Source organism: Megascapheus bottae, chromosome 19, assembly GCF_031878675.1.
Source record: "Megascapheus bottae isolate mThoBot1 chromosome 19, mThoBot2.hap1, whole genome shotgun sequence".
NCBI classification, from domain to species: domain Eukaryota; kingdom Metazoa; phylum Chordata; class Mammalia; order Rodentia; family Geomyidae; genus Megascapheus; species Megascapheus bottae.
Window position 1 is genome coordinate 29,079,114 of NC_143527.1, and position 27,750 is coordinate 29,106,863.

General features: G+C 35.7%; 1 protein-coding gene across 1 annotated transcript in view; it reads left to right on the forward strand.

The window, feature by feature from the left end:
• Ccdc178 (coiled-coil domain containing 178) overlaps positions 1-27,750 on the forward strand; it is a 287,520-nt gene that overhangs the window by 170,271 nt on the left and 89,499 nt on the right. The window contains exon 20 of the mRNA XM_090353276.1: positions 22,765-22,914. Within this exon, the coding sequence (XP_090209402.1) occupies positions 22,765-22,914 (150 nt within the window). The remainder of the gene's footprint in view (positions 1-22,764; positions 22,915-27,750) is intronic.

Here is a 27,750-nt window from a genome sequence, read left to right on the forward strand (position 1 = left end):
GTAAACCATTAAGGCTCACCTGAAGGAAACTAGTAATTCATCTCAAAATCTCCAAATTATAAAATAACTAGGGTTGTGAAGGAACCATTCAACTGCCTCTTATTTAACTGTTGTCACCTAAGTGTGTTCTCTAAAATTAACCGGAGCAGTTACAGACTCTAGTTATATGTGCATTATTTACCATTTATTTTCTGAGGATGTCTGCTTTGAATTCCCTAGAATATATGAGAGAATACTGAATTTTTTATCTTATGATTTTCTTTACTTAGCAATCTCACTTAGTATGTTTTATGCATCCCACAAAATCTAAATGAATAACCAAATGCAAATCCTGCAACAATAATTTCAAATTTGCTATACATTTTTCCCTACAAGTTAAAGTATCAATATTTCTGATGGAATAGTTCAAATCCAAGGGCAGGGGTTAATCAATATCAGGTATTCTTAAAGAGTTTTTCCAAGGCATGATACAGTTTCTATTTCACTCATCTAAGCTAGCAGAATAGCATGAGCATCGCAGACATTCTTAGGAAAATTTGTTAAGCATTTTGAAGTCTACGGGAACTTTTGTGAGGATTTGCTTTCCTTCTGATACCCACAATGCTGTAGTCAAGCTTTTGGAGAAATAGGTAAAGTTCAGAAAAGTCACATGACTCATCCAGGGTTGATGCATCTAGTAGCAATACCTAAATTCAAATTTGAGTCTTTCAGTTCAGAGACCTGTGATTACAACCATCTCTTGTATCGGGGTTGAGGGGTAAGCCTATGGTTGGCAGATTCTAGAGCGATCGTGTATCAGTTAGGCCCCAACCAGCAAATGAACCAGCAGAATATCTGTCCTTGTCTACATCTATATCTGTCCATTCCCCATTTTCTGTCTATGTAAAAGTGCTTATCAGCTCATGGCATTGTGGAAACTGGTTATCTAACTGAAATTTATTGGGCAGGCAATCAAGAAGAAAAATTGTAGGGCAGCTGAACTTCCCTAAAATTGGATACAGATTGATCTCTACTTTCTCTCTCTCTATTTCTCTGAGTTATTTTTTCCTCTGATTTTATGGGAGGCCTCCTCCATTGTTTTCATATCTACACCTTGTTTTCTGGCCCTTTTAAATGACTCAGTCTGATCCATCCCGATGAACTAAGATAGGGTCCCTTACTGAAAATAGATTCCTTGAAGGATTTAGTTATATCTTCAAAATCCCTTCAAAGTAACATTAATCATTTTGATTGAACAACAAAGCCTAGCAAAATCACACGTTGAAATGACATCACAATGCTCCTTTGTCAACTTGGTTAATTATCAAATCACACTTAATAGCCAAATATAAACAAAGGCAACAATTACATCTCTTATGACAGAATATGTCCATATAACTCTGAAAACATACTAACCTAGATGAGTTTTCTGTCCCTGAAAGAGAATATAAAGTGATGCTCACTTTTCTCCTTTTATATATTACAAGTATGAAATTATATACATATATATGAACATAAGTATATAGATCCTGGAATTCCAAAAGTATATTTGTGCAACTATCACATGGCTTTAGGTAGCATTTATAGCCAGTTTTTATTTCCACTAGCCATTTTGTATTTTTTTCCCCTCAGCAAGCATCTCAGATAGTTATCTTTTTGTTTTGTTTTGTTTTTGGTCTGGAGTTAAAGCAAATCTTCATTCTAAAAGGGTGTAAGCCATTAGAAGTCTGACTGAATTGGGCTGAATCTGGCAGTTTTCTATTGACTTTAATTATAGAACATGAGAGTAATACAAGATTTCCATAGGGTTACCTAGATTCCAGGAAAATTTCTTTCTCATAGCAAATAATTTCTGCTTTGAAGTATGCATACATAATGCTGACCAATGTAACTTTCCCTTTGAGTACTGATTGAAAGATTGAAAGAAGCCAAAATGGTTTGGCCTACATCTCAACTTCTAGTTCAGCGAATCATTTGAGGGCCTAGTGGTGAAAGATCTCTTCCTTTGAATATAGAATGCTTATATCAGCCTAATCTAAAGTCTTAAGTTAGGAAGCAAAATTTACTAATGGGACATGATGGATATTAATGAGTAATTTATGCAACAGGGACTTATAACTGTGGGAGGTAGAACTAATATGTTTGATGCTGATTTAAGGTACATATCACATTATAAAGCATATTGCCCAGCGGTATAAATCACTGCTTCCTCAGTGGCACCATTATTGAGTTTTCAAAGGTCTATTTCATAGGATGATGGAGACAATAAGACCAATGAATTCCATGAGCAGAAGCCCATTACTACATTTTATTTTCTGTAAAATTAGTTCATTGGTCAGAAAAAAATAATGTTGTATTGAAATTCTTGACAGAGGATAAATTATTCCTTGGATATTAGACATGGGTTTCTGTGTTGGGTGGTGTGAACTTGATGACTGAGGGAAAATGGGCCCCAAGTATACAATAAGACAATGAGGGACAAGTCCATAGTGCTAGCAGTCCTCCAGGGCATCTCTTAGTGTCTCCTTGTCATCGGAAAACTATGACAGCCTAATTACAGCAGAACTGAATTGCCACCATTCTTCAATAACGGAAGTATGAATCAACCTGTCCTCCCCCAGATCACCACCAGTTCAACTGTTTTGCAATCAGAGAAGGAAAATGTCTATACAGAGTCAATTGTTTATTCTATATAAACTAAAGAAAACCAATACAAATAGAACCGTGATGTGTCAACCAAGTATAAGACTTTTCCTCCTTCTTTTCTGGTAAAATATGCCCTGTGAGATTAGAACTTTGGGATGAGAGAGAGAAGTCCTTTATTAGTATCTATGAACAGCTGTTTTTGCTCATGCTGATGCTATATAGCCTTTCTGTGATTATTCCTTTCTGATCATGGAGTGTGGATTTTATCATTCAAACTGATATTTGTATATGGTAATTATTTTTGTGTTATTAAGTGGGCTGATGAAAAATAGCAGATACAGTCATATATACACATATACATATACATACATGCATACATACATACATACATACATTTTGTGTCTGTTTGTCCTACTTAAAATTATACATCAATTAAGAATGTAATATGACTGGAACATTGTGGCTAATGTCTGTAATCTTAGCTACTCAGGAGGCTGAGGTCTGAGGATAGCAATTTGAAGCCACTGTGGGCAGGAAAATTCATGAGATTAATTACCAATTAATTACCAAGAAAGCCAGAAAGTGGAGGTGTGTCAAGGAATAGAGTGCTTGGCTTGAGCAAAAACAAACAAAAATAAATAAAACAACCACAAAACACAGTGAAAGTACCCAGGCCCTGAGTTCAGGCCTCAGGACACACACACAAGAATGGTAATATGTGTGAGAAATTAGTTGACTGTTTTTATCAAAACAAACATCGCAGTGCCCACTTACACAAATGTAGATGTTATAGGTCAGTCATTTGACATGGCCTCTTGATGTAAAGAAAAGACAAAGTAAACTGAACATGTATGAGGCTTCTACTAGTGTAGTATGATACACATGACATTTGATAGTAAACTTTCTTTTCCATATAATAAATGAAATTATCAACATAACCACTTTCTATGATCAAGTACTGGGAATAGTTATGCATGCTATATGTGTATCCAACCAGTTGTAAATGAAGTACATTTGGCTATACAGGTATTGCCACAAACACCAGATGAAAATGGGTTGTATTATATGATACAATGGCCACAGTATTATCAGACAGTAGGAAATACTGAGTTACATTACGGGACAGCATTACATATGCGGTATGTTTTTGACCAAAATGTTGTTACACAGTACAATTGTACATTCAGCTTGTTCTGTTCTTTTTATTGAACCAGATTTCCACTACCTAGATTATACCTATATTTCCTAGTCTTTCAATTAACACTAGCCTATGTGCTGCTGTGAAGGGATTTTATACATGTAATTAAAGTCCCAAATCAGTAGCTTTTTATGAAAGGAGATTCCTCTGGTGAGTCTGACCTAATTAAGTGAGCCCTTAAATGAAAGTGAGCATTTCCTAGTGAAAGAGATTCAAAGTGTGAGCAAGGTTTAGTTTCTCCATCCTTGGTTTGAAGGAATGAGCCACATGATTGGATAGGACCCTCATGCATAGGGCATACATAGGACTTAAGAGCAGCACCTGGCTGATGGTTATTTAAAAAGCAGAGTCCTCAGTCATACTGTAACAAGGACATAAACTTCCAGTAATGCAGGTGATGAGGAGTGAGCAGAATACTGTGGCATGGAGTGCCTAGATAAGAAATAACTTGGAGTGTCCAACACTGAACAGAGAATCCAGCAATGCTATGCTTGAGCTTCTTAACTACAAATCTATTAAATAAACTGGGTGCCACTGTCTTGTTGTGCAATCTTAACTACTCAAGACACAGAGAGCTGAGAAACAGCTCAAAGCCAGCCTGGGTATTAAAGCCTGTGAGACTCTAATATTAGCAAAAGGAAAACAAAAGAAGCAGGAAGTAGGGTTGTTGTGGCTCAAGTTGTAGAACGCTAGCCTTGAACAACAACAAAAAACCCTCAGATATACAGGCCACATATATATACACAAAAACTGTGAGACAATATGTAGCTCCTGAGTGAAGTGTGAGGTTTGTCATGCATTATTGTGCAGCTACGCAAAACTAATAGGGAACCACAATTTCTAGACACAATTTCTCCTCTGCAAATTGATTTTTAGCTTGTCCCTAATTTGGTCTTTTCAATTAATCAGCTTTTCTATAATGTTCCCTCTAAACAAATTTCCTTGACAACATTAGAATGGAATTGGTTTGGGCTACCGTGGTTATAGCTCGAATTTCCAAATTTTCCTAGAAGGTTTTGCAGGCAACTTGCATTTGAGAAAGGCAGAAGTCATTTCTGTAGGGGTTCAACTTTGCAAACATGCCTTTCCAGGGAAATCTGTGAGGCATTTCCTAAGGTAATGATTCATGCATTCTGATGATCAAAGTAATGACTGATGTGAATGTGTTGATTCTCTAAGAAAAACTATCAGAAAATATTATAAAATTTTGTAGCAATATTTTTAAATTTGAAATCTTTCATTCGACATTAATTTAGCTAAAATAAACTTACTAGGAATGTTTAGGTACTTTTGATTTTCAATAGTCATCCTTTATGCTGTAGCTTCTTGGACTATACTTATGCTGAAAAATGGTGCTTAGTAGATTCCATTCAGAAGAAATTAAAAATGTGCCTAGCCTGATATAGACCTATGGACAAAAGTGCACAGGAATTTCAAAGTGGTCCTTAATGAACTAGAAACTGACCGTTAGTAACCATGTGATGTTATAAGGAAGATAAAAGCCAATTCCACCAATTTGGCTTTGTACGGCTAGCTACCAAAAAAAAACACAAGCAGTGTCTAGTGATTATAAAAACATTTAGTTAGGTCCAGAAATATGGCCTAGTGGTAGAATGCTTGCCTAGCAGGCACGAAGCCATGTGTTTGATTCCTCAGTACCACATATTCAGTCAAAGCTGGAAGTGGTGCTGTGGCTCAAGTGGTGGAGAAAGCCCAAGGATAGTTCCCACATCCTGAGTTCAAGCCCCAGGAACGGTTTAAAAAGTAGTTAACATTTTATTGCAGAATCAGTAGTTGAAGAATTCTAAGTCAGAAGATTGACTGATTGATTGGTTTATACCTGTGTGTTTACATTGGGGCTTGAATAGCAGACATATCTCATGCTCTTGCTTGGGTTTATCACTCACAGCTAGCACTCACTTGAAACACACCTCCACTTCTTATTTTTGATTTGTTTTGTTTTAACTGGAAGTAAAATCTGAATAATTTATTATGACTGAACCGACGTGGAGCTGTGATTCCCAGATCTCAGTTTTCTGTGTAGCCAAGCTTATGGATATAAGCAACAGTCCAAACTGGGAGATTTTTATTTTAGATGATCAGAGCAATTGGTGCTTAAAATTGGGTATCCTTATTGATTCTAATAGTGAAAAAAGATGTTGATGATTACATTTTTATAGAATTCGTTTCGAAAGTGTAGTGTTTAGGCAAATTCAGTTAGAGTACAGTGAGATGAAGCAAGTTAGATAAAATAGTAAAAAATGTTATTGGAGTATATTACTTTTACAGCAATATTTGTAAGCCTTAATGTTTTTGTGGGGCATGAGCATGATTTCCAGGCACAATACAGCCATGGCTACATCACTCAAGACTCAGAAGGACTGAAGGAAATTGTAAACATAATGTCCTGAAAGCATGTAAGTTACAGTTTATTTCATTTGGTTAAAACAAAACCTGTAGCTCTATCTCACTATCAAATCTGTGATTCAGGAATTTGGTATAAGATAGTTGTACACGATTAAGATCTATTTCCTTTGTATTCTGCTTTTACATTTCATGAAGTTCCTTTAATTCAGGGACAACTCAATAAATATGAACTACTAACGATTAATTAGCAAAAGAATGAAAGCACATTCAGTAGTTGTTGAACATTATCCACCCATTTCAGAATCCCGGATGTCCAATTTAGTTTCCAGGGTCCTAGTCACTTACTTGGCTCTCTTCCTTCTATCCCCGAGCTCTCATGTAGTTTGGGACTGACATATGGTGATCCAGACCACAGATACTAACATGGCATTCCCTGAGGAGAAACGATATGTGGCACTGCTACTGCTGACATCTGCCCCGTTTCTCTTTTTCATTTTCTTCATCCCACCAAATAAAGAGAGAAGGGTTTCTTCAGTCATCTTCTCATGCAGGACTGTATCTACAGGCACAGAACATAAAGTGGTCTCTACTTGGGCAGTGAAGATTGAGTTAGGAAAGGAACTCTCTGAGATATTCTCAAAGAGAATGATAGTTCTAAAAAAATAAACAAAATATTACGAACAACCATGTATTGTCTATAATGCTGGCTCGATTTAATGCCAGACAGACAAACATCAGATTTGAACTTTTTGATCTTCTCCTACCAGACATTTAAATGAGCACTGAGTACTACTAGTCAGGAAAGAATTTGGACCAGTGTTAGTAAAAAGAAACAGTCTTCTTTTTTATTTCCTCTGGTTTATCCTGTCTTCTCATTGTTTTTTATTCTGGTAACCTGTATCTTGTATATACATTATCTGATTTGGGGAAAGAACGAGGAATTAAAAAATGGTGAGACAAAGGACAAAGAGTGAAACCAAGACAACAGCGATACTCCCAAGACACCATGTTGGAAATGGAAGTTACAACTTGGGGCAGGGGAAAGGCCCAGGGGACAGGAAAGTGGGGGATAAACAAGAGAGGGGGCAACAATGTTTGACAAGAAATGTACTCATTGACTTATTTAGGTAAGTGCAACCTCTCTGACATCACCCTGATAATAAAATTTAAATGAAAATAAAAATCCTTTTGCAAGGCCCTAGCTTTTATGACATCTTTTTTATATGTGTTATATATATATATTCTGTATATATTTATAGCAAAAGATGTGTCTAGTTGTTATAAAAATTTAGTTATTTTATTACAGAACCTATTGAAGAACTCAAGGTTGGAACCTTCCTTCCTTCTTTTCTTCCTTCCTTCCTTCCTTCCTTCCTTCCTTCCTTCCTTCCTTCCTTCCTTCCTTCCTTCCTTCCTTCCTTCTTTCCTTCATGCCTGTATTGGGCCTTGACCTCTAGGCAGGTTTCACAGTTTTCTTTGGCTTTCATTGCTCACAGCTGACACTAATACCACTTGAATCACACCTTCACTTCTGGCTTTTATTTTGGTTTGTGTGCATGTATAGACGATGCATATAACGTATAATTAATATAATATATACATACATATTCAGACAAGTTTTACAACTTAGCCCACTAGTGTGCTCTCATGCTGTCAATAACCTCAAATAATAATCTGTGCCAGATGTTTTGCAAGGAGTAAAACATATAATGTACCTAATTTTGCAAAACTACACAATAGGTAAACATTTTTTCTCACCCCAGCTGGTGATCAGTTTATGGCCTGAAGCTTAGAGATTTATAACCCTTGTAATTTTATCCAAAACAGAGTAATTGCAGATGCTCTTTATTGCTATTATTTTAATTAGTGATGAAGATTTGTCAAGATGTTGGATGTCAAGATAATGGATTTCATGTGGGTAATATGTACTAGGGAGTTTGTGACCATTTTAGGATAGATAATATCCTCAGAAATTATTTTTATCAACTTCAGAATTTTTGTTTATTTGGAGTTTTAGCCTAGCTTCTTCTCAAATTATTTCATAAATATTATAACACAATTCATTAAGTCTCTTTCCATTGAAATCAAAGTTTAACAGAAGAAATATGCACAGCTTTTTTCAAAGAAGAAAAATTTTCTAACATATCAAGGATTACTGTTTTTTTATTTTTGCTACTACTGGGGCTTGAACTCAGGGCCTGACCATTGTCTTTGGGCTTCCTCAAGGCTAGAGCTCTACCACTTGAGCCACAGCACCACTTCCACCCTTTTCTATGTATATGGTACCAAGGATTTAAACCTGGGTCCTCATGCATGCTAGGCAAACACTCTACCACTAGGCCAAACTCCTGTCCAGTTACTGATTTTTAACTGTTTTTGTAATTCGGTACGTCCCAAAATCTAAAATAATTTCCTTAAATGTTAAGTGTTCAGGAAATATAAAGTGTAAGTAAATTCACTTTAGTTTCTCTCAGACTTTTGTTCTCCATTATTCAGTATGCATTTTCCTTTAAAAGTGAACATTGCATGAGAAATAATAAAGCTAGGATGACAGAATTTCTTTCTATATAGTAAACTATATAGCTATATATCTATAAGCTATATTTTTATGATATATAAAAAGAGAAATATTTTATGAAAGATCATGACTCACATTTTAAAAGGTGTTCCAAAAGACCCTTAATTTCATAAGTAGAAATTTCAAGCATTTGCCGTAGTTAGCTTAGGGTCATAGAATCATTTCCTTTATAAGGTGAGTTTTAATTAGTATGGTTTTCTTTTGATTAAAAAATATTTTCTTTCTGTAAGATAATGCAAGAAATTCTCATCATCTTTATTTATCCTGGACATGAAACAAGTTATGCACTATAGGGTATGAAATAATTACCAAAACAATGGAGCAGTGATACCAGGGAATAAACAATGAGCACTTGTATTAACTTGGTTCTCTGACCTCTCCACCCACACTTGAATGGAGAACGTGACATTAAACTTACCTGCCTTTAAAAGGTCCCAAAGTGAAATCCGAGGGAGAATGCTGGGTATTTGTGATTGACACATATCATTCAGCTCTAAAGTTGATCTTCGGGAAAGGATGGTATGTCCCTGAAATTCTATCACTAGTCTGTCCAATAGTGCAAAAGGAGTGTAGAGCTCTAAATAAATGAAAATTAAAACTCCAAAAATTGGAACTGACTTTAAGAGGATATTTACCTGCTAACTATGATTAGCAGGCTGAAATTGAGGTTAGTTATCTAGCTTCTCTCTTGAAGTTATTATCATACATTCATTCTTTGGTAATACAAAAGCCTAGGAGAGAGAAAAAACTTAGTATGTGCTGTTTTCTAATGAAATGATTCAGAGAATTTGGTAGCTGGCTATTATCTTTAGAGAATGAAGTCTGAAGATAAAATGAGGCTGAGTTTTGTTATATGTTATAATATTATGCAGGAAAGAGTGCTGATTTTAGGGAAGTAATTCAGGCAATATCATGTAAAATTGTGTCACTTTAAAATCAAACTAGAAAAGTATGAGTGCTAATATTTTAATAATTGCAATATACAGACAAACATTTATACTAACAATGAAGGAGAAAAAGACTTAAACAATTTGAGTATTTATCCTTTTGTATATTATTTTGGTGCCATCTTCCCGTATATCAGGCCACCGTGTTTTTTATCTGGATCTTTCTCTGGAGTCTCCATTCTGTTTTATTATTCTTTTATCTGACTTTACATTAATATCCCCTTTTGTTATTCTATAACTTGATAGTAAGTTTAGATAAATAGTAGTGAAAGGGACCGGGAGTTTGGCCTGGTGGTTAAAGTGCTTGCCTAGCATGCATGAAGACCCGGGTTCGATTCCTCGGTACCACATACATAGAAAAAAGCCGGAAGTGGTGCTGAGACTCAAGTGGTAGAGCTCTAGCCTTGAGAAAGTCCAAGGACAGTGCTCAGGCCCTGAGCTCAATCCCAGGACTGGCAAAAAAAAAATAGTAGTGAAAAAGTCCACTTCGTCCTTGTTCAAGTTTTTCTCCTCTTTGTCTCTTTAAATTTCTTTACACATTTTCGAATAAATGCAGAACTTTTCAAACTTTTACTTGAGTCATATCATTAAAATACTGAATTTCTATTTTATAAAATTCAATAGATTATTTATCTGAAAATTATTTTTCTTAGGCTTTGTGGATTTTTCCTTGACAAAAAGATTCACATAACTTTTATTAGAACAGTATGCAGGCACTTGTTTAGTTATTCTATTACAGTCTTTAAGATTTCTTAATTAATTGTAGCTATTATATAGACATGCAATTGAGGGATTTTTGGGTTATGACAAATTTAAAAGATTTCATTTTTATATTAAATAGTTCTTTTCCTATTTCTATTGTCCTGAAAGCTTCCAAAATATTTCAAATTTGACTGAGGTTTTTTTCTGTTATTGCTAATATGGGAAAATATGGGATATTGGTGATACTGGAGTTTGAACTTTGCTAGGATGACAGGATTTCTTTCTACATTGTTATGAAGGTGTTGGTCATGATGATGTATTTATTTATTAAATGTTAGAAATCTGGAGTGGTGGTGTGGCTCAGCTTGTAGAGCACCAGACAATGAGTGTAAACATCAGGTACCAAGTTCAAGTTTCTGTCTTGAACCAAAGGTGTGCAGGGGGGGAGGGAGGAGAAGGAAGGGAAGAGTCTGGAGAACAGAAGGAAGGGAGGAACAAAAATGCTACCAGTTCACATAACTAAATCTGTCTAATGAATCTCAGTTTTTCAAAGACTAAAAAATTCAGTGGGACTCACAGATATACGATTCTAATCAGACCTGCAAAATTCATTTGCCTTATATAGTAGCATATCCATAGGCTCTGAGGATTACAGCATCAACATTGATCATGAGCTCTCCAAAACATGCAACTTCTGAATGGTTCACTGGAGAGCAAGTGCTGACATACCAGGTCTGCAGAAAGCCCTGTGTTAGGACTTAACATTGAGAAATGGGATGGTTCCACATTTCATCTGATATCATGGGTACAGATTTCCTCTTTGAGAATTAGCCAATAGGCTAGTCATTCACTCTGAAATCTAGGAAAAGAAAAGGCTAGGCAATACTAAACATGTATGGAGTAGATGTGATATTTCATCAGAAGGCTTTCTCCTTCTTCCTCTTAAGGAAAAATGTAAATAAACTTTTATAAGGAAGGAGTAGGTCTGACGTTCGCAGCATATAGAACTGGGTGTAGTATTTGACCTGACCAAGGACAAAGGCAGAATAAAGCCTGCGAAAAGTGAGTAGCATAGCATCTCTCATTCAAAGAAAAAGCAAGGAAGAAACGTATTTTATGAGATATTTCTTATTCAGATTTAGATTGTTGAAATAAGAAGGAACTGTATGTTTTATATAGTATGACGCTAAATGAAAGGACCTCCAGGATATAGAAACAAAAGCCATATAATGAGTAATTGTTGTCCTTAATGTACTATGTTATTTCTCATCTCTTTTGCTGTCCCTTGGTTATCTCATATTGTTACAGTATTTTACCTTGCTAACTGATATATTATATATATACTTATTTGGTTATTTGAAATCAGATAGGGAAGGGGGGAAAACAAGATGAGGTATGGGGGTGGGGGAAGGGAAATATGGACCAAGACATGAGAAAGGGTATTAATGTTTGTGAAGTAATGCACCTTCTATCTGGTGAATATAATGTAACCCTTCTATTAATTACAATGAAAATAGATGAAAAAAAAGAAGGAACTATGTTTTAGTTGTAGAAAATTTTTAGGGCAAGAAAATTTGCATATTACTTTTGTATTCTGATTGACAGTTGTCACTTCTCTTAAAGGTTTTATATTTATATGCATCTGTGAAGAGCCTCTGTAATTTAAAAAAATCAACTATACTCATTTCATGCAAGACTCTCTTACTATTTTTTGAAATGTTAATCTCCTGAGTTTTGAGAACACAGCTTAGCAAAGTGTAGAAAGGCAGCAAAGCAGGTAGTTTAGATTTCTGTTAGTCTTCCAAGGAAAACCTGCAAGTAAACTGGAATGTAACACAGAGAGATTATACAGTAATATGCTTTTGGAAACTAGGATTTAAAGAAGTGGAAACCTTATTATTTTTCTCAGTCAAAATGTAAATGGATAGATTCCTATGTTTTTTATGTGGCAAACATGAATTGTAAGACCTTTTTTCCCTTACAGAGAAAAAAAAACCCATGTACACACAAAATGCTACTCAGCCTGTATAATCCTCTAGAAAAAAATCTCCTTATTTATGTACACTTTCTTAAGTGGATACTTTAAAAACAGAATGATTAATATTTAGTCCACCCACATGCACAGATGCTTGTGTACTCACGGTGGTATGCGGTTGATGAGCTTTCATTCATCTATTCACCTGAATGGTAGTACTGTGCATGAGAGCAAGAAGTTAATATGGAACAAACCTAAGCAGGGAACTTAATACAAGATACTTAGCCAGGATCAAACGTAGTGATTTCAGTAACAAAACACCTAAAGCTAAATTTAAAACTCTTACTTTTCCTGAGCTTGTGCTTGCTTTCTAAGTTGGCAATACTAATCTTCATACACTTAGCTATGTACAAAGACTTTGACAAGCCTTGTATTGGGATTCCCCCTTGTACTTTTCAGTCTCTAACTCTCTGAATATCTAGAGTCATTCAAAAACATATTCTTAGCTGAGCATTAAGTGGCTCACATTTTCAATCCTTCTAGTCTGGAGGCTGAAATCTGGAGGACCAAGATTCAAAGGCAGAAAATTCCACAAAATTTTATCTCCAGAATAAACAACAAAAATCAAATGGGCTTTAGGCAAGACTCACATGGTCATGCACCAGCACAGAAAAGCAAATGGAGCAAGTTTAAACTCTCAGTACTGACAAAAATAGTGATAATAATGGTGCATAAATAAAATTAAAATTGCATTTCTCATATATGTAATTATTTGTGTGAGTATATGACTATGGTGTTCCCACTTTTTCCTGCTAACCTGAGAAATCATTCAGCAGTTCCTATTTTTAAGTTTTTAGCATACTAATACTTACAAACTGTGATATCTAAACCAAAAACAAAAGAAAAGCATACAATGAAGAAGCCATGATAGGAACAGAAGACAGTGTCTGCAGGAGGGAAATGGGATGATAATATAGCAAGACCTTAGATGTTGATTGTTTCAGGCTTGAAAAGTGTGGAATAAATGGCAGAAAGACAAAAAGAAATACGTAGAGGAAAAGATGGCAGAGAAAGAAGCTGTCATGAATTTGCTATCTAGTTAGAGTAATGGATTTTGTTTACCTCTCAGTTGCTCACGTCATGGCTGATTAATAGAATGAATACCACAGCCATGTAGTACTTATTACCGTGTGTATGTATGTATGTATGTATGTATGTATGTATGTATGTATGTATGTATGCATGCATGCATGCATGTGTGTTAAACCCTTGGGGACTAACCTTTAAGATGCAATCTTCCATTCACTTAATCATTTAAGACAGCCCAACATTCTTGAATACATGAGTCATATTCTCAGAATAACAACTTTATTTATCAATTTTCCCTTAACATTCTTAATTTTTCATTCTCTTTAGTCATCCACTGATACTTTCATTGCAAATTATGCAATATTTATCATTCTTTTTTCATTTCTACGTTCAACTCTGTATTTTAAAGACCATGCACTTTTGCTACAATTTGTGTGTGTTCAATTCTTTGGATTGCTATGCAGATTTCCATGGTATTTGTAAAAGCAGGTAGCAGGACTGGATTTGGCTACTGAGCCATAATTTGTTATCCCTGGGCTAAGAAAAAATATGATTCATTTTCCATACTGGGATTAAGTTATTTTATAAAGTAGACCCATCCCAAGATGAGCATCTATAGAAAATTGCTTCAGGTATTTCAAATTCTACTAATACTTGAAATGCTTTGCAAGGATGAGGAAGTGTCTCAGTGTAAGCAAAAATATCAAACGACTACACAAAATGACAGCCTCTTCTTTTCCAATAAGAGGAGCATCTAGCTGAGAACAGTAAAGAGAATAAAAGCATCAGTAAAAATCCTATTCATGAGGATATTTTATTAGACTGTAATCTGTTCTCTGTACTCATATCTTGGAACTCTGTGACCATAGACCTAATGTTTTCTGCTCGACATTCCCAACTAAGTGACACAGAGTTATTTTTGAACTTCAAAAATACATTTCTCTAGCTTTATTCAGTTCTTTTGGAACATACATGCATTTCAGAAGTTAGGGAATTCTACACATCTTCCTAGAATTTTAAGAACCTTGCAATTTATAAATCTGAGATTAGAAAACTGATGTAGATTCAGAAAGGGTGTTGGAATGAAAGCAGACTGGACCTAACCTTAATGCAGGATCCTGCGTCACGTACACAGGATGAAGCATTGACTTCCTTGGTTTTTGTGTCCTCACTATTAATGTAAGAATTTTTGTTTGTTGCCAGGCATGGTAGCTCACACCTGTAAACCTAGCTACTCAGAAGGCTGAGATCTGAGGATCAAGGCTTAAAGCCAGCCCAGACACAAAAGCACCTGAGACTTTTATCTCCAGTTAACCTCTAGGAAATGGGAAGTGGAGCTTGACTGGAGGGTAGGTCAGAAGCCTTGAGCTGAAGAGGTCAGGGACAGCAGCCAGGCCAAGTTCAAGCCCAATGACCCACAAAAAAAAGAAAAAAAAGAACTTTCTTTGTTGTTAATTTCTAGGGCAAAGTACTTGTGCCTCATGGTGATGAATTTGAAAATAAAATTTTTAGTGGTTCTGAAGAGAGGCTTCCAGTTTCTTCTTCATGAACCACTTTGTAATTTTGTATATAAGATTGTCAGAATGTTATTTAATTAACAAACAGACTTTTACAATAAATCAAATGTTGGTATAACATAATGTAACAGTGACCTATAAAAGAATGAAAAAAATAAGCACTTCCTTCAAATACACGGTGTGGTCAGGAAGCCTGACCACATCAATGACATGTGGCAAATACATTTTTTAATTCTGCAGAATATTCTCAATTCTACCATACTACATATCCTGGAACTTCTTCGATCAGTTCGCCTATCCATTTGTACAGAAGTTTCTGGTTACTGCTCTTACAGTCTCTGCATTTAGATACTACATTATTACTTTATGATAACATTAGTTGGTAATTCCTTAACTCTTTTCACTGATGACCTTTTAAAGCTGCGTAATTAGAATAAGTTGTGGTTATTGTATTCGAATCTGTATCCCATGGGCCAACAAGGCAGCGCATTAATTCTCTGCATCACCCACTCTATGTGCGGTGCTACCAGCACGAGGAGATTATTCTTTGTAATTACATAAAGAAAGGGTCTATTTAGTGTTAACTGACCTTTTTGTGACTGATCAGCCTTTTCCACCACTGAAGTAGAAATGTATATCATTAAAATGTGAGTAAATAGGAAACCTTTCGAAATCTTAAACTACTCATATCAGGAGGTGCAAAGGAGAAGGAAAGGACTCCTTAGGTTTTTCCACCACAATATTAAAACAGCAGCCCTCTCCTACCCTCCCCCCAAACTATGAAAAAATACATAGAAATAATTAACAAGGAAATGATATGTAAGTATGCTTCCGAGTCACAATTTTTGGATGAGTGGACAACATTTTAAAAAATATTTTATTATATTGAACAGTCATATTAAAAAGTTAAAAACAGGTGTTTCCATTCAATTGCGCTTTTGTGAATGAAATGCATCTTGACCAATGTCACACTTTTTAGTCTTCTCACCTATCCCTCTCAATCCACCCTTTCCCTTGTTTTTCTTAATTTTGAAGGAGATTGAATTTTTACTGCATTCTTTCTCTCTTCACTCATCTATTCCCCTTCCCTGACCCTACTTGATCCCTTTAAAAACCCACTTCCTAGTGTTTATTTTATTCCTTTGTAAGGAATTGTAGTTCTCATCTGAATCTACGGTATTTCAGTTAATGCAAAATATTTTTTTAAAATCAAAGCATATGTTCAGGACTAAAATTAAAAACTAAATATAGGAATTGTTGTGTCAGTCATTGCTGACATTATACCACACTCAGGAATTATTCTAAGATATAAATGTCATATTTCATATAATAATATAATAACCATGTAGTTATAATATAATAATCATGTAGTTTGACTTGAAAAAATAAAGATCAGGTGACATTAATTTTTGCATGATTTGATTGTATGATTATTGCTGTGATTTGTGGAATCAAATGCTTCCGAGGGTGTGTACAATCATAAAAGAAAAGTGTCCATGCAGAATGTAAGTGTCCATGCCAATGTAAGTGGCACTTAGGCAAAGTTTTCCTAAATCCATTGAGTAATTATACAAGAAACCTAGACTCAATGGAGATAAATATTCTCCTTTCCTTGTGATTCCACACCCATATTAATCAGGCACTTTTTTAATAGTTGAAAAGCATTAGTATGTCAGAGTCAAGTTTTTCTCCTGAAACTACAGAGTCCTTTAGATGGACTATCTCCAAAAATCTATTTATCAAGAGACTCCTCCTGAAATCTTGTTATCCACCCCTTCACTTAAAATTTTCTGTCATAGAAACAATGTGACTTTTGTCCTTATTTGTGTATAATATGTTCTGATGCAGTAAGCTGTGTGCAAGTCTCCATTTCCTTATCTGATTACAACTGTGTGATTTTTTTCCCCTGTAGTATAAAAAAACCCTAGTCACATATACACAATGAACAATGACAAACTTAACAAGGAACAAGCAAAGTTAATAGAAAGTATTCATAAATTCTCCAGGGCTCTGTTTGGAACTCTGAGAAGCAATGCCATAAGATCCATTCAGTAAATTTTAGGAATAAACTAAAGGCAGCAATACCAATATCTGTAACCCAGTAAGACATGTAACATAAAGGAAACCTGTGTGTAGTTACATATTTTAGTACAGTAGGGTAATTAAAGTGTTTCTCTGAACCCTGGCAGGGACAGCTTTGCTGGGAAGCTGTCTCTAGACAAACCTTTATAAAGCAATATCTTAAAAATGCTTTTAGACCCCCCCTATAGGGTCCCTCAGAGGGCTTTGCATATATACCAGTTGTCTTTGAATTGTATAAATACAAAACATTTTGATACAATAATTTTTAGAATGAGTCATGAGACAACCTTGATAAAAAGGCTGATTTTTTTCATTTACCAATAAAGAATGTTCTTTTAAGACTAATTATCGGAGAATTGAAGTTGGACAGGAGACCGGTTTCCATGGCAGCACAGACAAGAAAGTGGGTCCCGTGAGAGTTAAAATAGTTATTTGGTCCTTTGAGGCTTCTGGGTATCGACACATATCATTCTTAAAAACTTTCCGCTCTGGAACACTGGGAGAACTCTTGCTGTGGGTGGTAATTGGCATATGGATTTTAAGGAAGCAGCCAAGCAATAATGCCTCTGCACACATAGTAGGTGATTCACCTAATAAATTTTTTCTCCAGCTCTCCTGTATTTTAAGCGAAATGGTGTGCATCTGGATCATTCTGTGGTAATACCTGTGATGAAAGGAGACACTTTTGAAACAATATTGCTTACACAGAAAATGTGGCACCCCCAATTCTGTGATACATATATCCTGCTTATCTCCCACACATTGACAGTGAGTCTTAGTATGGATGCTTGTTCTAATGACATCCAAGAATCATGGCATGCAAAATCGACAGTCAATTGCCTACACCGGTAGATATGTGCCGAAAACATATTGCAAATTTCAACTTATGGTGTGTTGGCTTTTTCATCAGACAAATATTTGAAAGGCACAGTTTAAAATTAAATGGGGTTGTTTTGCCTCGTGGTTGAATGGTGGGTTCAAAAAGTATGGCAGAAAGATGTGGAAGAACAAGACTGTTCACCTCATGTTGGCCAGGAAGCAGAGAGGTAGGAGAAAGGGCCAGGGACAAGATACTGCCTCAAGAACATCCTTCCTTTCTCCAAATAGGCTCTACCTCCTGAAGTTTCTGCCTCCTCCCATATTAGAGTCACTAGCTGGGGTTTAGCCATTCAACAAGAGCCATTTCATTTTGAAATCATAACAGATGAATGCATGAACATGTGTACAGGACCATAACAGTGCAACATTGATCATGAGAACTGGGGATTAGCCACAATGCTATGTATCACTTTGGTACGAAGTATATGAATATCTCACCATTCTAACACTAGTAATGAAGTCGAGAGATAGCAAAATGTTCAACATCACCTATGAATATTTAACTCATAAATCAGGTGGCATCAAGTTGACAATCCTAAAGGGGCCAAGAAAATATTTCTTTTGACTCAAACTCTTCTACATTTGCGTATGTGTAGCCTCACCCATGAAACAGAATAGCTCTACCCCTTGCAATTAACTTGACTCTTTAGATTCAGATGTCAGAGTTCTCCTTCTATTAAGCCCCTTTTTATCCTGCTTCTCCTCCTTAAAAAACCAATTCCATGTACCAAAACTACGTTTTGAAAACTTCTTCCCCCTTCCATGCTGGCTTATAATCCATAGTAAACAAGGTTGCATTTTATCCTTTTTAATACCTGGGCTAGCCTTTGAGATGGACCCTTGAATTAATTTACTGAAAGTTTTGAGTGAAAAAAAAGGCTGAATAAACAAATAAGTAAATGAATGAAAAGCTAGATGTCAGGGTGCTCTGGAGTAAAATTCATCAATAAATACTAGAAATACACATTTGTTTGATGGTAGTTCTGGCAGGAAGTCAATGTTTTCCAACTGTGGGAGTAAACAGAAATGTGGTGCAGCCTGTGAAAACATAGAGAAGTCAGTGAGAGTCAGAAGCACCCCCTGTGAGATACGAGAAAGTCAGGAGCAGTCTACAGTATACTATTAATAACCAAGAATCCTGAGATGACAGACAGATCATCAGAAAAGATCAGGAGAAAAGGCAGCAGATAATTACCCCAGGACAAGAGGATTAGAATTAGAGCTGACAACATCCTTACCATGCATAATTGAAGAAGGACTTGGGTCCTCCACCTAGTGAACTGGATCAAATAAATGCCAGTGTTAGGAACAAATGAGGCTAGGTTCCGATGGCTCAGGCATGTAAGTCTAGCCTCTCAGGAGACTGAGGCATGAGGACTGTGCTTAGAAGTCAGCCAGCGCAGGAAAGTTTATGAAACTCATCTCCTATTATTCACACACACACACACACACACACACACACACACACACACACACACACACACACGGAGCCAGAAATGGTGCTGTAGCTCAAATGGAAGAGTGCTAGTCTTGAGCAAAAGGAGCTCAGAGACAGCACCCAGGTCCATGGTTCAAGGCCCAGAACAGACAATAGAATATATGAGAGTATAAGTGACGCATTAATTTGAATTATAAACATGGTAACTTTATAGGAATCTATGTAGATTTCTGTATGTTTAGTACTGTATATATGCTTTAATTGTAATGACTTCTCTAGAATGTTTGAAATGTTTCTCTTATAATCTCCTTTTGCAGTTAGTCCATCTTCTGTAGTTCATGTGACATGAGGCTTTCTCTGTCTGGATATTAGCTACTCTCTATTAGCATTACTTTACTATACCTATCACAGCCCCAAGACTCAGCTTAGAAGGTCTACGGATCTGGCCTTGCCAATGAACGTACTATGTCTAATCAAATTTTGGAATGTGTAATCAGGTAGATAAGAAAGGAGACTAATTATATATAACCATCACATGAAAAGTGGTTTCAAAAGAGCAAGTTCTAACTTTCCTTAGCAGCCTATTTCATCTAAATAGACTATGCATTAATTAAATTATTGTGACACAGATATTGGGTGGAAATGAATTCAAAACAAGGGTCTAAATTATTTGTTTTAATTACTGGAGGCTATTAGGTTTTATGATGACAGCACTGTACAGTGTTTAAGAGTAGTGGCTTGTGTTATGAAGACTTATACAATGGTTAAAGAGTTTTGGACCAGTCTGCCTGGATGCAGACCCTAGATTCTTCACCTAGTAGCTGTGCTGCCTTGAATGAGCTATAAGGTATTTCCCTTGTGACGGTCATCTAACAAACATCTGAAAACTTCATGGTGCAGTGTTTGTTATGTGTATGGTACTCTGTACTTGTAGAGAGCACAAGAAGAATGGATTGCCTCTATTTCGTATCTTCTAGTCCATAGATAGACAACTTGGAGATGAAACTATGGCTTCTCTACATGATTCATTCACTCACAGTAGATGATGATAACTAAGCCCTGTGTGAGGATGATTTACTGGTTCACTTACTCAAGGTCTTTCCATGGAGCTTGGATACTTATCACTACAGTGACTAGGAAAACGCACTCAGAAAGAGAGAGGGGGGGTGGGGGAGGGAGGGAAGGAAAGAGGGAGGGAGAGAGAGAGAGAGAAGGAGAGAATGACTCAGATACCTTTTGTTTTCTATAAAGGAGATTGAGAAGTCATAGCATTGTTCCTACTGTACTTGATTACCAAAAATCCAGGAAAGGGAATACCACTATTAAATCAAGTGACAAATTTTTGGAAAAAGGCATGAGACTGAAAACATTTCTGTAACCCTTCTTGGAAACTACAATATACTACTATACTTGCCTTGTCTTCTTTATCCATAAAAAGAGAGTAATTATATAACATTCCAAACAATTGATGTGAGAATAAATTCAGTCAATATAGCCTTCTTAGACTAAAGCATGGCTATAGCAAATACTCTCTGTCCTAATGTTAGCATGACTTCCATTCTAACTTTTATGATCATTTTCTTATTATCCTATTATGGTGTATAGACAATTAAAATTAATTTACTGTCCGGAGTAATGGTCTTTCTCTTTACAGTGACTATGTTAGATTCAGTTTTTATCTACTCTGTGGAGGACTCAAAGGTTAACATTCAAAATTAGTTTTATTTGTAAATTCTTGCCTGTGGTGAATCAAAATGATATCTCCCTCTGTCTCCAGAAGAACATTTATTGGTGTTACAGGCCTGTCACTGAAGCATTAGATTTTAATATTATCATTCAGGCATCCAAAAAATATTAAAAAGCGACTATCCGATTACATAGAAATAGGGATAGAATGTGGTTCTTCTAATAAAAGATAGTTCAATGTGATTTCAGTCAAGTTTTCCAGTTTAAAAGTTTTGAAGTATTTGACTAGAATTAGGACAAGGGCATAGGAAATGGATCTCTGTTTATCATTTTGGCTTTTTGAAGAATACCTATGGCAATGTATAAATCACTACGGATCAACACGGACAGCAGGATTTCATGAGACAAAGATTTGCTGGCCTTAATAAATCTTCATACACACACACACACACACACATACACTATATATATATGTATATATATATATGAAAATATTTGTACAGGCAATTTTGTGCAGATTTACATTTATTATGTATACCCTCATACCACATACATTTCTAACAACTATATTAAAGCATTGATATGATGGCAACTTTCACAAAGAAATATCTTCACTGGCACACAATGGTTATTTTTGTCTCATAAATAATTATCATTTGCTTTTAATCTGAGTCTATGGGTTTGATATTCTTTTTCTTTACTATTGTGAATAACACTATAGTAGGTTAAGCTTTCCATGTGTTTTCATTTAGAGTAAATTTGGAAAAAATGGAAGCCATGAGTATAAATTGCTATGACGGTCACTCAACTTGGCTGATAAATTCTCTATTTTTCAAAGAAAAGTTTTCTGTGAGAGAAACTTATGACAGGAGTTATTAACTGAAATAAATTTATGCATCTAACTTAGAATTATAGATAGTCCCAGACGGTCAATGGGCAGTGAATGATTGGTGCAAAGTTATTTTCTAAAGATTTTGTATTGGATTTGACACACACTTAATTTAGTCACAGAGGATTTTGTTATGTTATAACATCTCCAAATATAAAATACAAAATAATGTGGCTAAAATATATTGATAAGGAAACTTTGGGTACCTCTAAAGGTTCATGATTCTTGGTCTTCCACACTTCCCTCTTGTCTTTGAGTCTGTGAATACCAGTACTCTGAAGCTGTCAGAGATCCAGTTCTTTTTTTTTTCATATATTTTATTGTAATTAATAGAAGGGTTACATTATATTCACCAAATAAAATGTGTATTACGTCAAAAACATTGATACCCTTTCTCATGTCTTGGTCCTCCTTTCCCTCCCTCCACCCCTGGAGATCCAGTTCTAAGCATAGAAGTGTATTCTATTTGAGCGCATAGTGGGGGAAGGGAAAGAAAGGAACACAGAGTGGAAATCCAAGAAGGCCACTGGTGCTGAGCGGGGTTTGCCCAACTCCCAAGAAGGACCAGAGGGCAGGGACAAAGGAAAAGGGACAGACACACTCTGATCACATGGAACTGCACCAAGAAAGAAAATGAGTAAACCCAAGGGGGACATCGGTGTCAGAGCAGACATGTGTTGATTGTTTTGCTCTTTTGCTACAGTTTATGTTATGCCTTTTTGCTAATTCAAAAGATAGAAGCAAAGGAAACAAATGTAAATGTGATTTTAACTATGTATGCTTCTCCTCTAGAAAACACAAGACGATTTGCTGGAAGAAAACTATCGCTTAGCTCAAAAGTATCAGAAGGCTCAGATTATTTACTTAAAGGAAAAGGACTCTTACTTCAGTATGTTCGACAGACAGCTGTCACTGCATACCTCAGTTAAGGACAAGAAGCAGGTATTGGTTTTCCCTTCTTTCTTTTGCTGCTTATTGCAAACTTACAGTAAATTGTCAAGTGAGAAAATAAAATTTTCTTTCCAGTATTTGTCCCTCAGACTTGACTCAAAATACTGAATGTAGATGCACGATTTTAAAAATAATAAATTTCCATAATTCTGAAAGATCTTTTCTCCTATAGGTAGTTTTCGTATTACTGTGACATTCAACAATGTAATTAACTCACATTGTGGAAATTTAGGAAAGGAAGAAAACAAAGATTTGAGTCCAATATCTAGTTTCACTATCTTGGCAAATTACTTAATGCTTTCAAGTCTTAGTATTCTCGTCTATGATGTAAGAGTGAAGTTTTCTCATCTCTGCTGGCAGGGTGACCTCCCGGCATAATTGGTAAGGAATATAAAAAGATACATTAGTAATCATTTACTTCAAAATGAAAGGATTATTATATAACTGTAAGTAATTGTTTCACTCACCTGTATGCTGCTTATAAATTTCACTCTGTTTCTCCTCCACTTACTCAAATTAGAGAGCTTCCAATTATATTGAGTAGAAGAAAGATGCATCTTCTTTTACAGATATGTACTGAAATAATAAAAGTAGGTCAAAAATTAAAGGATTTGAGGAAGAATTGAAAATACATCTACCCTGCCCAAGTCTTAGTGTCCTCAAATAAGTGAATAGGATGTAAGGAAAGAGTCTATCTGTATCTGTGGAGTACTTATTCAATCATTTCCTGTAGGTGGCATTGCTAGTGGGATCCTAAAGATCCTATGGATTGCTAATCACTGCAAAGGAGGAAGTCATCCATTGTTATGGGGAGAATAAAAAAACTTGTTTCTAGGGCTGGGAATGTAGCTAGAGGTAGAGTATTTGTCTAGCATGCATGAAGCCCTGGGTTTGATTCTTCCTCAGTACTGCATAAACAGAAAAAGCTGAAAGAAGTACAGTGGCTCAAGTGGTAGAGTGCTAGCCTTGAGCAAAAGAGGCTCAGGAATAAGGCCCCGGCCCTGAGTTCCAGCCCCAGGACTGGCCAAAAAAAAAAAAAAAATCAAGTGTCTATATGTTCATTGTAGTTGTTTTAAATATATGAAATCCCTGAGTAAAATTTGGAGACTCATAGATCTCCAGTGAAAACCCTAACACCATGGCTTTTAGTCTTATTCTAGTTTCATGAATAAGAGCAAATCTGTTGCTAGGTACAAAGAGTGAGATCTGGCACAAAAGGCAATGGCAAATGCTAGGAAAGAAGGTTTATGTTTGTGATTCCTCAGACGAATCACTTTTAGCACACCTGTTTCAGGGAAACTTTCAAAGATTTATTTGGACTTCCAGTCATTTTTCATCTCCATCCTTCAGCAACGGAGGTCATTAAGTGCAAGCTGCCCTTGTCAGTGTCATGTAGGATCAATTTGCTGCAGTGGACAGAGAGGCCTTATTGATGCTGTTAAACCTGTCAGTAAGACATCGTATGTCATTAGCAGCTAATACACTGCTTACGAGATGGAATTTGACCATCAAAACTGAGAAAGTCCTTTACTTATTTTAGTCCATTGCACTGATATTGCAGCTGTTCTGATATACATAGGTGTTATTCCTCTTGCCAGTTCAGTTTGAGGTATGCAAAAGCATTGATCTCTGTTTCCCTTGTAGAATTCCCTTGTCAAATAAAATAGTTGACATATACTTTAGGAATTCTGTATATCTTTTGGTTTTCTGATTAACTTTGGTGACAACTAGAATCCGTTTGGGCACAATAACTAATTGTATTTTAGGAATTGTGATATTCAGGTGTTATAATTCTCTTTACACGAGTTATGCAATATTGTACTTTTAGTTTTAGGCCAAGAGAAGTTGATGGAAGAATAAGATACAAACAATGTCCACTTCCTCAGCATGAGGTTGACACAGATGTTGCAACTATTAGGACATTGTAATGTTGCTTTATCTGCCTGTGTTTTCCTGGTACTTCTCTGTATTTTGAATATTTGCAGTGAAAAGTCTTTCCCCTCTAAAAATCAGACAGAAGCAAAAGCAATTATGCAAAATTCTTATTTTCCCTGTTCATGGGTAACGATGGAATAGAATCCAATCTAAAACTTCTCATATGTCAAAATTAAAAACTAGAAAGGAATGAAGGAAAAAATAGTCTTGAAGCCAGGCTTCACCTCTACATAAATATAGACATTCTCACAAGGAAATCATCAATGTATTTTTAAATATTGTCTTAGAAATATCCATGAGTATTTTGATGAAATCACCAGGTATTTGTTTTTAGTTTCACCTGTTGTTCCTAGATCCACAAAAACTCTAACCTGCATGGAAATGCTGATGTGGTCTGTTGGCTGAAAACTAGATCTCTTCCAAAACTAGTTTAAGGACATTTTTAAATTATTTCATGCCCACTTATAAAGTTAACCCTTTCCTGCTTCAAATACAAGTGATTTTTAACTAGCAGAATAAAAATTGTTTCAAAACCAATCAATATTTATTACTTATGTATATCAAGATGTCTACATTGTGTGCTAGGAAATTTGTGAATACTGTGTATGTACACGCGCACACACATGCACCCACATTTTTATGTATGTGCTGGTAGTGAGGCTTGAACTCAGGGTGCTTTCCCATAGCTTTTTGTGCAAGGCAATAAAAGGTTTTTCACTCTACTACATGAGCCAAAGTTCAACTTAAAACTTTTTGATGATTGATTAGTGATAAGAGTCTTGGACTTTCCTTCCCAGGCTGGCTTTTAAACCTTAATCCTCAGGTCTCAGCCTCCTGAGTATCTAGGAGTACAGGCATGAGCCACCAGTGCCTGACTCTAAAATCATTCTCTTTTTAAATGTTCCTCGATAATCCTGGAATATTTTCTATCATTGCTGTTATGATCCCCGGTGGAAGACATGGAAATACGGTTAAATGTGACAGAAGACCACACAAGTAGAGTAGGATTAACTGCATTGAAATTTGAGGTGACACTCGAGTGTTTCTACATCCACCTACTACATAATCTTAGTACTACATTAGTTGGTGTTGCATATTGAGACACTTGGAACTTCACAGGACTTATTCCTTAAGTTAATCAAAATCAAACATCACTCATTCTGCCATGGATGCAAAAGTATACCGAGGAGGAGTATGCTATCCTGTCTCTACCTCACTGCTCAAGACCAGGTCCCTGAAGGGGTGGGGAGGATTCTTTCCTAGACTGTACAGAGAATCAGAGACCTTCTGCAGCCCCTCTTTATGCCACCCATGGAAGAATCATCTGTTTTTGCAAATGAGTCTGCATGGCTTTGTCTTGTTGAGTGCAATTCCCATTGCAGACTCTCAAAAACTTTTATTATCTGTGTCTCTTCTTACCTTTTTTTCTCTTTCATCAGTTTTCAAATGTGAATTGATTTAGACTGAAGACAAAATCGATTCTAGCAATGATAACATTATTTTTCTAGAGGAATGTGTAAGTAGCTTTAGTTGTCATTTTTATAAGTGTTTCCTAATGCTTGTTACCTGGCATATAAAATTCTGCTTTGGGTGGTGATTTCTCAGTGGTTGTCTAACTATAGAAAGAAATTCATTTCATACATAGGAAAATCATAAACATTTCCAGTTGTTTTTTGCTTAAAACTTCTACTTCTTAGAACACAAATACTTGTGACATGTGCACACACACTCTTTCTATATAATACACACTCATATACAACACTAAAATTCCTTTGACTTCTATTTCATAGGAAACACATGTGTATGTCTACATGTTTGCTCTAAAGGGTTACTCACTTTCTAGACCTGAGAAGCTTCCATTAAATTCCTATCATCCCTTTCTTTGAAAAGTTCTCAAAAACTTTTCGTGATTCATGTAATTATAGTAGACAACTGGTGGTCAGTTGTTTTATTTCCATTATATAAGCTTCAATGAGAAATGGCTAAACTTTATTTTTGGATTCTTTTTTAGAGAAGTTTAAATAAAATCAAACCATTTTCTCGGGTCAGGTCCATTTTTGAGTGGAATATAGATTTATGTACCTTTCATGCAGTGTTGAAAACAGATTACTTTGGTGGAGTTACATAGCAATGAGCAAGTTTTGATATTAGCAACATTTTAAAAGTTATGGCAAAGGATCCCTGGTAGATCAAAGTCAGTCAAGGTGAAACTTTCAAATCTATATTTCACATATTTATATATATATATTCCTAATTAAATTTTACATCTATCTTGTGGCTCTCACAAAATTTGTATTTTGTTCCCCAAGGTATCTGGTATCTTGTTCTCCAAGTTATCTGGAAGTGTCTAAAGACATTTGTAGCTGTTCCTAGAATCTAGTGAAACATGGATGCTTAATATCCTTAACTATACAAGACAGCCTGAACACATCTGTCTGTCTGTATATCTACCAATCTATCTGCACAATGTGACACAGTATCATTTATCCCCTTCTTCAGGAGTTAAACTATATTTCAATAAATAAAATTTTTGGAATCTGTTAACTCTATTGGTCATGAAATTCCTATTATCTCTCTAGGGCCTTTCTTCTCATGAAATTACTTTTATATATGGTATTAAACATGTATTCCCCATACATGATGTTAAACTTCAAAAATATAGAACATATATACATGTATGTATATACATATATATATATATATATAGAGAGAGAGAGAGAGAGAGAGAGAGAGAGAATAGGAGAAATCTTTATATTAAAATTACATTTATTCAGGGCGCTGGCTCATGTCTTTAATCCTAGCTACATAGGAGGCTGAGATCTGAGGATTGTAGTTTGATGCTAGCCCAGGCAGGAAAGTCCATGAGACTCTTATCTCCAATTAAACACACAG